The sequence below is a fragment of the Mesoplodon bidens genome, assembly GCF_964165515.1.
Source record: "Mesoplodon bidens genome assembly, chromosome: 15".
Lineage (NCBI taxonomy): Eukaryota > Metazoa > Chordata > Mammalia > Artiodactyla > Ziphiidae > Mesoplodon > Mesoplodon bidens.
The window spans coordinates 22,135,661-22,148,685 of NC_138171.1; the positions used below are offsets into that span (position 1 = coordinate 22,135,661).

At 41.2% G+C, this 13,025-nt stretch overlaps 1 protein-coding gene across 1 annotated transcript in view; it reads right to left on the reverse strand.

Annotated features, from left to right (window-relative positions):
- The window catches only part of CTNNBL1 (catenin beta like 1), a 161,543-nt gene extending 154,314 nt beyond the window's left edge, over positions 1-7,229 (reverse strand). The window contains exon 1 of the mRNA XM_081257772.1: positions 7,078-7,229. Coding sequence (XP_081113898.1) covers positions 7,078-7,107 — 30 coding nt within the window. The 5' untranslated portion in view covers positions 7,108-7,229. The remainder of the gene's footprint in view (positions 1-7,077) is intronic.
- Positions 7,230-13,025: the final 5,796 nt, after the last annotated feature.

Consider the following 13,025-nt stretch of genomic DNA (forward strand, 5'->3'; position numbering starts at 1 on the left):
AATTATATTCCAAGAAAGATGTTAAAAAAAAATGAGGCTCTAGAGGTTATCATACTAAGTGAAGTAAATCAAGGACAGTACCATATGATATCACTTATATGTAGAATATAAAATGTGATACAAATGAACTTGTTTACAAAACAGAAACAGACTCACAGACATAGAAAACAAATTTATGGTTACCAAAGGGGAAAGGGGGTGGGGAAGGGATAAATTAGAAGTTTGGGATTAGCAGATACAAACTACTATATATAAAATAGGTACACAACAAGGTCCTCTGTACGGCACAGGGAAGGACAATTCAGTAACTGAAGTAACGGATTTGAATCAAACTTTCTTGAAGTCTAACATGAAAGCAAAGAGATACAAGCCAGCAAGCAGACAAGATATTAGAACAAAAGCTTTCCAAAAGAGCATATTTGAAGGCACATACTGGTTCATTCGCTCAATCATTAAACAATGACTTATTAGGCATCAACTAGCAGAGAGACACTCTCTAGGTGCTGGTCCCTGCCTCTCAGTTCACTGCCTAGGGTGGAAGGGGACACATAAATACAATGAATTTTGCGAGTATGAAAAGAACTCATCACAGGAAAAAGAGACGATAAGGTTGCAAAGGGAGGAAGTGAACTTAAGAAAAAACGTCACTCAGAAGATGAAACAGAAAACAACACCCTGAAGTGGGAATATCAATAAGAATAGCAATTTATTTGTTACTTATAGTCCCACTAACAATAAGTAACTTCAAAAAGCACTAGTCTAAACTGTCACGCAAAAAGAGCCTGTTTCATGACGCTGTAAAGTGACATCATGATTATGACAATATTCTCAGAGTTAGAGGTAAAATGGGGCTACCAAAGAATGAAAGATATATTTGAGCACAAGTGTCTAGACTTCCAATAATGTTTCTTATACACACACCATCGGCAAAAAAACAGAACAGAAAAGCTCGGTTATAAGCTACAACACAACCCTAAGAAAAAAAAGCAGATAATAAGAAGTACAAACAATAAACACATGGAAGGGAAAAATGTTTATTAAAGCAAATGAACTAACACTTTATAGACGTACTATATTAATGAGAAAAATTTAAATTATGACAACTAGTAGTATCGAGATTGCAGTAAAATGGGAACACACACTACTGTTAGCACTGTAAACTGACACAGGATTACTTCCACACGAGCGCTGTGTATTGCCCGACATACCTGCAGCTGAGGCAACCCCATCATCTCCTGCCACTCGGCTCCATTCACTCAATGCTCTGAACATGTCACTCCCATGTTTTTGCTGTCACTAATCCTAGTCAAGAATGACTCTCCTCAGCCTCCTTCAGTACCCACAGAATTTCTATTCATTCATCAGGGCTGAGATTCCAGTGTCATCTCCTTTTCCTCAATGACCAAACCAAATCCATTCCCAGCAATACATGCCCTCTCCAGGCACATCCAATCGTTCCTTCCATTGTGCTCCCATAATACTTTATTCATACAGTTAGTTGGTGAAAGGTCTGTCTCGCTCCTTAACTATGAATTCTTTAAGGTCCAAGACCATAGCTTAATCATTTTAGCCCATGCAATACTTCGCACAGGAGATGATGGCACATGATAATGACTAACGACAGATGTGAGGGGGAAAATGCCACATGAATAAAGAAGTTCACTGCAATATTATCTCCAAGAACAAAACCTGGAAACCACCTAAGTACTTGATTATAGAGGAGCAAGTTAGGGAAAAATGGTTGGTCTATCACTTGAGCAAAAAGTATGTCAACATTAAAAACAACATGAAGACTATGTAGAAACACAAAATATTTCTGGCAATGTTAAATTAAAGCACAGAACGCAAAACAGTATATATACAATGGTTACAGCCATGCAAAATACATAAGGGCTGTGGGAATATAAAAATATTTTATTGGATTAGGGTAGTAGTTTCCCTTTTCTTGAACACTTTAATACTATTCCTGTCAGATTATTGTCATTAAAATTTTTTACTTCAAAAGAAATAAGAAGGGAAAAGGAGAAAGATTATAGATTCCAATAAACCCCTGCAATCCAAGGAAATGCTATATTACTGACTGATAGGTGACAAGAGGAGTGGGTGTCTGCAATATTGCCAAAACCAAGGCTCCCTGACCCCAATCTGCCTCAAAGAGAATACTTCTCATGTCACAAAATAAGTCATTCCCAATGAGCCAAACTGCACTAAATGTGAATTCTTTATTGCAAAACTTCAAAGGTAAGAACTTTTCCCAGACATCTGTGGAATCAGTATTAATGAGAATGCCCCGGAGTTCATATATGTGCCTACGCAGCAGAAACTTCTCAGCCAAGGGAACTGCTGGGCACACTTCTTGATGAGATGTCTAAGCCTGAAGGCATCAAAAAAGTACATTTCCATATTGGGAACATAACTGGTTTGCTCTTTAAGACTTTTTCCACCACCACCTGTCCACATTATAATTCTCCTGCCTTTTCAAATGAACAGTTAACACATGTCAAGGATATAAGGCATATACTGAGGCACTTGCTGCCTAACTCTATTACTAGAAGAACCAATCTCAGCAGAAAATTGGAATCTTCCCACCAAGTTGCCCCAAAAGTGAAATTTAGTAAGCATCCAAAAACAGTCAAATACTTTTAATAAACATTTTTGGCATTACATATTTTCTTTATTTACCTTAGTCTCTGAATTTTAGGAAAAGAAAGAACCAGAAGTCATATAGCTCAATCTCCTCATTTTACAAGTGATTAAAAAAAAGATGTACAGAGAAGGGAAGTGACTTATCCTGAATCACCCAGATAAATAATGATAAAGGTAGGATTAAAACTCAAATCTCCCAGATTTTCAGCCCCAATTCATTCTTCTACATCAAGCTTTTCTTATCCCTTGAAATCTCTGGAGCTCTTCGCCTAAATAATCAGTACCATAGTATTTTAAAGCTAGAAGGGACCTCAGAGAAACTTACCTAATCCCCTCATTAGGCATATAAGGAAACTGAGGCCCAGAAAGATTAAGTGATTTGCTCTCAATATCTGAGATGGCAGGGGCAAAGTATACCTTAAGCTCAAAATACTGTGAACTAATGGCCATGAGAAGGTAGGTGAATGTCTCAGAGAAGATTTTAAGAGGAATGTAGATCATTCTAGACCAGGGGTGGGTCTCAAAGTGTGGTCCCTGGACCAGCAGCTTAAGCATCACCTGGAATCTTGTTAGAAATGCAAATTCTAAGGTCCCATGGGAGACTTACTGAATCAAACTCTGGCGGTGGGGATGTTCAAATCAGACCACCTTTGTCCCTGAGAAATGAACTTTAGTGGTCATATTGAGTCTACTTTGTAAATGACAAGTATAATCAAAAGCGCTTAAGATTTACGCATTCTTCTATACGTGTACCATACTCCAACTTGAAAAGTTTTTAAAATTGGAAAACGAGATTTGGGTATTCGGTCGGTTCCAGTTCTGGTTCTGCTCCTTACTGGCTGCTTCATCTTGGGCCGGTAACTGACCTCTCTAGCTTGAGTTTCCTTTTCTATAAAATAGGCATGCCACCTACCTCAAAGGGCATGCTGACAATTAATGTAAGAACATATCTGAAAGCACTTTAGTTCAGCACAGCACAGTGGTTAGGAACTCCAACTCTGAGGCAGGCATTTTTCTGTACCTCAGTTCCCCCATCTGTACAACAGGGATTTAAAACAGTACCTTCTTCATAGGGTTGTTATAAGGATTTAGAGAAACGATGCAGGCATGCAATGCATCTTTCATGTCTATAAAAAGTTAGTTTTCAAAGAGCCTTTGCATCCATTAACTCAGGTAATCCTCATGACTTTCTACAAGAGGATGGGAGCATTTATTATGGACTAGATTCTAGACTGTACCATCTTTAGGAACAGGAAACGTGGACACTGATCTTACAAAAAGAAAAGTGCATGAGTAGTGCACGTGGGGAATGAACAGAGCTGGAAATAAGATCAGGATTCTGGTTTCAACTCTTGTCACTACCTTGGCCCACAACCTCAGGGACGTCCCTTACCAAAATGGAGTTCACTTTTCATTTATAAATATGTGGGCTGAATGAGGTTATCTGTAAGATTTCTCAAAATAAAATTCAAATTCCTTATCATGGCCCACAGGAAGGCCTACATAGTCTGTCATCTGCCTACATCTCCAACCTTACAGCTTATCATTCCCCTGCTCATTCACCAAGTTCCAGCTACATCAGTCCTCTTCCTGATCCTCTAACAGGCTGCACCAGCTTCTATTTTAACAACTCACAGCCTGTGTACTTGCTATTCATTCCCTCTGCCTTGATTATTCTGCGCTTTTCACGATTGGCTCCTTCTCAACCATCGGTCCTTTAATGTCCGTTCCTCAAAGTCCTTCCTAGACCATATTACCTAAAATAATAGGTCCTGTCCCCTGCTCCCAGCGGTTATCTTCTTTAGCAGCTCTGTCCAATAAAAATATATTGAGAGGGCTTCCCTGGTGGCGCAGTGGTTGAGAGTCCGCCTGCCGATGCAGAAGACACGGGTTCGTGCCCCGGTCCGGGAGGATCCCACACGCCGCGGAGCGGCTGGGCCCGTGAGCCATGGCCGCTGAGCCTGCGCGTCCGGAGCCTGTGCTCCGCAATGGGAGAGGCCACGCAGTGAGAGGCCCAAGTACCACAAAAAAAAAAGAAAAAGAAAAAAAAAATAAAATATATATATATATATATATAGAGAGAGAGAGAGAGAGAGAGAGAGAGAGAGCGAGCCACAAGCAAGCCACATATGTAACTTTAAATTTTCTAGTAGCCACATTTAAAAAGTTTTTAAGAAGATGATATTAATTTTAATAATTTTCTTTAAGCCAACATATCCTAAGTATTATCATTTCAGCATGGAATCAATATAAAAATTAATATATTTTACAGTCACTTTTTTCATACTGAATCTTGAAAATCCAGTGTGTATTTTACAGGTGTAGCGGATCTCAATTCTAACTAGCCACATTTCAAGTGTTCAAGGGTAACATGTGACCAGTGGCTACCACACCAAACAGCACAGCTCTGTAGTATACCCTGTGTATCCTTCAAAGCACTTACCACAATCTGAATTTCTCATTTGTTTACTTTCTTATCTTGTTACTTCCCCACCAGATTATAAGCTCCACAAAAGCAAGAACCTTGTCTGTTTTGTTCAATGTTGTATGCTCAGTAGATGCAGTCAGTACATATTCAATAGATATTTGTTGAGCAAATGAATGAACCTCTTCTAGCTTTAATGTTCTATGAGTCAGTGGGCTCATATGTAGGCCAAACAGGCATATAACCACTCATTCAACAACGCTCCTATTTCCTTTCTTCTTTCACATCCTATTACTGTCTTAAAAAGGAAATCACCTGGCTATATACCCCCCATTGCTTACAAGCTCTTTCCCACAATGTCTAGTTTCCAAGGTCAGTTCTATGTGTACCGGCTGAGGGAATTGCATGAATAGAATTGCTAACGTTTTTCAAACGTTTAACTCTTTGACAAGCATTCGGCTAAACACTTTACATTTCACAGCAGCTTCAAAACAGACTTATATGATAGCTACTTTCATTGCCCCCATTTACAAGATGAGGAAACTGAGGCATAGAGAGGGTAAGTATTCTGCTCAAGGTTACAGCAGCCAGTTAGCAGCAAAACAGAGATTCCAAGCCATGGGGCTTCAGACTCATGGCTCTGAATCCCTTATTCTCTACTGCAGAGCTGTCCAATGGAAATGTAAGGCCTGCTATACATGTGATTTTAGTAGTGACACAAAAAGGCCAGTAGCTACATTAAAAAGTCAACAGAGGGGGGCTCCCCTCCCCTGGTGGCGCAGTGGTTCGGAGTCCGCCTGCCGATGCGGGGGGCGCGGGTTCGTGCCCCGGTTCGGGAGGATCCCGCGTGCCGCGGAGCGGCTGGGCCCGTGGGCCATGGCCGCTGGGCCTGCGCGTCCAGACCCTGTGCTCCGCGGCCGGAGGGGCCGCGGCGGTGAGGGGCCCGCGTACCGCAAAAAAAAAAAAAAAAAGTCAACAGAAGTAGGTACAACTTATTTTGAATATATTTTATTTCACCCATTACGGGTAATGGGTGAAATATATAATTAATCAGTATGATCAATAATCAAAAGTAATCGACATGATCATATAATCAATCTAAAAATTTTACTTTTTTAATACTGATTCTTCAAATTCCAGTGTGATTTGACACTTAGAGTACTTCTCAATTCAGACTAGTCCCATTTCAAGCGTTCGATAGCCATATGTGGCTAGTGGCTACCATACTGGACATTTAGGAAGTCAAAAGTGGGGGGAAAACGTTGAGCTGGGAGCCAAAAGATCTCATCTCTAATCCCAGCTCTTACTTGTTGAGTGACTCTGGATAAGTCCTTTCTACCCTCTGGGCCACTGTTTCCCCACAAGTACTCTGAGCAAGTGGGACAAGAAGAAGATTCCAAGGTACCCATCCCATGCTGGAATGTCAAACATCTGTCAATAACTGCAATTAACATGGGTCCGGCTTTCCACACTTTAAAATCAGCTTTCACATCCATTGGTTGATACAGTCCTGAAACAAACCTAACAGGTAGCTAGTACTGTCTCCACTTTATACATACAAAAGCTGAGGCTCGAAGAGGGCGACAGGACTTGTCCTACAGCCACAGAGCCGGTCAGTAGAGAAGATGGGGCTCAAATGCAAGAAGGGCCAGTGCTCTCCCACCACGACCACCAACTCAATGACTGGAGAAGAGAGTTTAAGGGGGGTGCTTGTGAAGATAGTTTGGGGCCTTCAGAATAGTTGAAGGGAGCCAGGCCCCAGGGCCTGGTGAGAAGGAGCCCAGCCTTTAGTTGACAAGGGGCCCGGGCCTTGGGAAGAAATCAAATGAAAGAGCCCAGGAGAAATTCGAGGGAGTTAACGTGAAATGAGAGGCTAGGACCCGGGTGACAGGAAACGTGAGGGGACCCGGGGCTGAGGTGGGAGAAAGTGAGATGAAGGGACCCTGGTCCTGAGACTCCTGCCCGGGTGGGAGGACGGCCCCCCCAGCCCTCCTCGCCCCTCATACCTGGTAGCTCAGAAGTTCGCCAACGTCCATGGTGCCAGGTTCAGTCAACACCGTCTACTCTGATTCCCTCCACTCACAACCAAACCGCAGACCCCACATCGGCGGATCCAGCCACACGGCTGTAAAGCGCCTTGAGCAGGGGCCGCAGAGCCAATGAGGTAAAAGTGCGCGCGTCGCGCGAGCCGGCCACACTGCGGTAAAAGTGCAGCTTTACGGCCACACTACCGTAAAGCGCGCTGCATTGGCCAGTACTACTTCCTCCCGGAGCCTGAAGGGGGCGGGGAAAGGGGGCGGAGACTTGATGGAGGGCGGTGCGGTGAGAGAAAAGATGAAAGGAACCAAGGTTTATCACGCGCCTCTGGCGTGCAGGGTGTTTCCCTTGCGCTCTCACAATCCATTCAGTGACTAGGCAGTTTTATCCCTCATTTTATCCTCAATTCGCAGATAAGGAAACTGAGGCATTGGACTTCACTGTCCAGTACTATACCCACTAACCACATGTGGCTACTGAGGGCTTGAAATATGGCTAGTCTGAATTAAAATGTGCTATAATTGTAAATAAAATACCCATCGGACTTCTAAGACTTCTACTGATTACATGTTGAAATAATATTTGGAGTATATTGGGTCAAATAAAATATAAAATTAATTTCACCCATTTCTTTTTACTTTTTTAAATGTGGGTAGTAGAAAATGTAAGTTACATGTGTAGCTCCCTTTGTAGCTTCCATTGTATTTCTGTTGGACAGTGCTGGCTCAGAAAGTGTATTGTCCAAGTCCATATAACTATTACTGCCTTCAAAACTGTTGGTGATCGATCACACTTCCCTGTCTGGACTTCTGTTTATTCATCTGTGCAAAGGCCAGAAACTGGATGATCTTGTTTCTACCCAAGAGATGTAAAAAGATTTTCTATAGGAGAAAGTTGCCCATTATTGGAAGAGAACCATTCAAAGAGTGCACCTGAGCTCCTGGGATTTAAATAAGGCTCTGTCTTCAATGGGGGCTAAGCCTCTGCCTTAGTCCTCTTGGCCATTAGCCCCCTGTTTTACATGTTCATGATATTTGTCTTAGTCCGTTCAGGCTGCTATGAAACAAATACACTGGCTGGTTTATAAACAACAGAAATTTATTTCTCACAGCTCTAGGGGCTGAGAAGTCCTAGATCAAGGCGCTGGCAGCTTCCTTGTCTGGTGAGGGCCTGCTTTACTGTTCACGGACAATGCCTTCTCACTGTGTCCTCAGTGAGTGTCTGTCTTCCCTTCCATATTCTAAGCTCCAGAAAGCCAATATTGCTGCATTGCTCATCATGGTAACCTTAGAACCTAACACAACACCTAGCACTCAACTGGCACTCCCTAAAGTTGTTGATTTAATAGATGAGCCAGGGAATCCCTGGCAGTCCAGTGGTTAGGACTCCGTGCTTCCACTGACGGGTGCCTAGTTTCGATCCTTGGTCAGGGAACTAAGATCCCGCAAGATGCGTGGTGCAGCCAAAACAAAAAACAAACAAACAAAAAATCAGAGGCTGAGAAGGAAGACTGTTCCCTTCCGATGACTAAACAGCTAATCTACATAATGGGCATTAATTTAAAAAATAGGTAAGCCAATCAATCTACTAACTGATTGATACATTCCTGGAAATAATATTATCAAATACCTTTAAATCCTCACCCCTCCTAACAAAATGCTATTCCAATTTTAAAGATGAGGAAATGAAATTTCAGAAGAGCTTTGTTTATGCTAAGTGAGCTAAGTCAGACAGAAAAAAAATAAATACCATGTGATTTCACTTATATGTGGAATCTAAAACAAAACAAAACAATGGAAATAGAGAACAGATTGATGGTTGCCTGAGGTAGAGGGTGGGGAGTGGGCAAAATGGGTGAAAGGGATCAAAAGGTATACATTTCCAGTTATAAAATGAATTAGTCATGGGATAGTAATGTATAGCATGATGCCTATAATTAATAATACTGTATGCATATTTGAAAGTATCTGTAAGAGTGGATCTTGAAAGTCCTCATCACAAGAATAAATAATTTTTATAACAAAGTATGATGATGGATGTTACCTGGACTCATTGTGGTGATCATTTTGCAACATATACAGATAACGAATCATTACATTGAACGCTAACATAATGTGATGTAAATTATGCCTGAAAAAAGCTAAGGGGGGGAAAAAAAGGAAGAGCTATGTGCTATGCACCACGCAGTCCAAAAACATGTGATAATGATGATGATTTGAGAGTGGCATCCACGAGAGAGATGGGAGAAGGGCACCACCCTAGAGACCAACTGCTGGGCTGTAACCTTTAAAAAAAAAAATCTTATGTGGAAGAATTATCCCTTCTAGAAATTTTTAAATAGCTGTGGGCTACCTAGTTTCCTTAAACTTCAAGCTTTAGATGCTCCAAGATGTAATCAGAGTCACTTCCTCCATCTTTCATTGCCCCAGTAAATTATTTGTGGGAACAGCCTTTAAGAAAATATCCTCAGAAAAACACTCAATATTTATCACCAATATTGAGCTCCTACGCTGCCACCACGGACTGACTGGAAACATATGACAGTGCCAAAGAAACCCAGACTCCTCCATTTAGGCACTGATTGAGGTGGGGAAGAGTTGCAGGGTAGGCAGTGGAAAGGGAGTTATATTTTTCTGGAGAGCAGAATGCAATTATGCAATTTCTGGGGTTCAAGAGGAGTCCCTGTTCCCTCTGCCTCTCACTCCCCAAATCCAGGTCTCCAGATCCTCTCTAATATTTTTAAATAGTGAAAACTAAAATGTAGAGTGTTTAGTTACTTGCCCACAGTCGTAGTATAAGTAATTGGCAATATTCCAATCCAAGCCTGTCTGACACTATGCACTACACAGTAGGGATTTGGGCTCAGCTAACCTTTCAAACAGGACTGACACTTATGATCCAGGCACAGCTGATTATTGAATGCTAAAGAGTAATTATCTCTCCCAGCAGGCACTGGTCCCAATTAGACACAAGGAGAATTTATGTCCTTAGATACGCTGTGAGCCAAGTAAGAACTCAATAGTCCGGGATGTGCAATGAAAAGGAATTATTTGGGGTGTTTTTTTTTTGAAGTATGATAATAGAATTGAACTACACTGTCCTAATCTTTTAAAGATACATACTGAAATCCATGTATGAAATAATATTATGACTGGAATTTGCTTCAGGATTATCCAAGGTGGGGTAGGTGTGGGTGTGGGTGGAAGCATGGATGAGAGGGTTATTGGTGAGTTCATAATTGTTGAAGCTGGGCGATGGATGCATGGGAGCTCATTTTATTACTCTCCTGGCAACACAATGTTGGCAGCAGTTCCAGGCACAATAACATCAAAAAGAATAAAAAGGATTATCTTTTCCTGAGGCTTTCTCTTAGGAGGGAAGGAGAAGGAAGAAAGGATGCCGGTAGGGACCAACTTCGTCTATTGCACAAAAAAGGATTCTCCAGTCAAGTAAGTAGGGCTGGAAAAGCCATGAATGCCACTACTCGCAATGGTTCGTAAGAATGTAATGAGTCTCATAAACACTTAATTCTGAGGGGATCCCCTCATCAATGCCCCACACCAATGAGCCTCATGAGTCACACCTTCCATAGAGGCTTTCATAATAAGGGCTGGAGGGAATTCTTTCTGCAGTCACTATTTGGGGTCAGTGAAAGGACATTGGTCAAGACCACTTCTAGCTTAGGAAGTAAGCAAACTCTTTGCCAGTGAGCTGAAGCAGCTGTTTATTACCCAGCCTTAGCACTAAGGACATGGATTAGTTATCTATTGTTGTGTAACACGTTACCTAAAAATGTCGTTGCTTAAAACAACAACGAACATTTATTATCTCACACAGTTTGTGTGGATCAGGAATTTTGGAAGCAGCTTAGCAGGATAGTCAAGGTCTCTCTTGAGATTAAAGTCAAGAGGTCAGTCACTTCTGAGATGGGTCAGTCATATGCCCAGCAGGTTGATGCTGCCTGATGGCCAGAGACCTCCATTCCTTACCACGTGAATCTATTTGGCCACCCAAGTGTTCTCATAACATGATGGCTGGTGTCCCCCAAAGCAAGTGATCCAAGACAGATCAAGGTGGAAGCCACAATGTTTTTTGTGACCTAGTCTCAGAAGTCACAGTCCGTCATTTCTGCAATATCCTGTGGGTTGCATGAGTCAGAACTATTCTTCGTGGGAGGGGACTACACAGGGCATGGATGCCAGGAAGGGAGACTCATTGGGTCCATCTTGGAAGTGGAGCCTCCAATGCCAGTCAAGCTTTCAGATGATGCATCTCACATCTTCACTGCAACCTCATGAGACGTGGGGCGCCAGAATTGCCCATCTAATCTGGTCCTAACTTCCTCATCCACAGAAACAGTGAGATAATAAATGCTTTGGTATTTTAACTCCTGAGTTTTTCAGTAATTTGCTATGCAGAAATAGATACACAAAATTGAAGCAGGTTAGGTGCCAAAAAGTGACATTCCCATCATTGACTGCCACTGTGACGTACTGATAAACTGAGCATCTGATTAATACCCATTAGACTCCCCAGACCATTCCTGGCAGATATCAATGAAGGCAGAGAATGGCCCCACACCCCAGGTCTACTGGAGGGGCAGCTGCTAAGTTTACATCTTCTCTTAGAGGATCACAATGCACCTTAGTATGTTAAAAGCTCCAAGCAAGTCTTGCAGGGGAAAACCTGTTTTACCCAATGTTTTCCAAGCCTATTTGACTACAGAAACCATTTTTCATGGAACATCTGTGGAAACACACCTTAAGAAAAACTGCTCTATGTCAGCCTCCTCAGAAGTTTCAGAAAATCCTCTACTCAGAGTGAAATCTCAAATTTTTACTTCGAAAAATAGCTATGCATATCCATATATATATTTAGTCCCTCAGACTCTAAGCCCTATTAGATCTGCTGGGACACCCCCCTTCTTTGAATCTTACATGAAAAAGATGCAAAGGCTTTGTCATGTTAGTGATGATGCTCTCTGAGTAGTAGGCTATGAGTGGCTTTCATTTTCTTCTTTTGGTTTATTTGTATTTTCTCAATTTCTATCCTGAACAAGTATTACAGAAGTAAATAATAAAGTAAATATATAAGATATATAAGTATCTATAAAGGTAATAAAATAAAACCTTTTTAAATCTCCATGCTATGTATTAAAGTTATTTGTAATGCCACACCTTGGGCTTTGTAAAATTACATAGATCTGTTCCTTTTGGATGCACACTGTTCCCCTCCCCCCAGCACAACTCTCACCATCCTGTTTCTCTCCATGATAAATAACCACTGTTGGTATTTTAGGAATAGGCTTTTAGAGAGCTTGTTACATTGTCTATTTATATTTATGTTATACGTTTTTGTTTATACCACCACCTAGGGTCACTCCCCTAATAAACTCTGTATATCTGAATTCTTTTTTTTTTCTAATTTATTATGATTTAATTCTGCATTTTTGAATGAGCCAAGCACATACTGTTATTTATAATTTTATAAAACAGAGTAAAAGGAATTAGGAAACCAAATATTGACCATCTTACTTTTCTTATACTATACTACAGTATACTATACTATACTATACTTAACTTTTTCACATTTTCAAGGAATTGCATATTGCAATGCCATGTTATCTTCCACCAAATTACTAAATAAGATGGAAGTTTTCCCAATCTGTTTTACAAAACAGCAAAACTCTTATTCTTAAACCTGATAAACAACAATAAGTATGACTACTGTACTTCATAAACTTACATTATAACGCTAAATAAGATTTCATTTAGGAGTTAACGTTTGAAAGACAGCAAAAAACAAAAACACACACGTATTTCCAACTTCCCCACACAGAACAGGAACACAAAGGTATTATACACTGTTCCCTCCGTCCCACCCAGCCCTACACTACTTGGAACCCTGAACGCTCTCT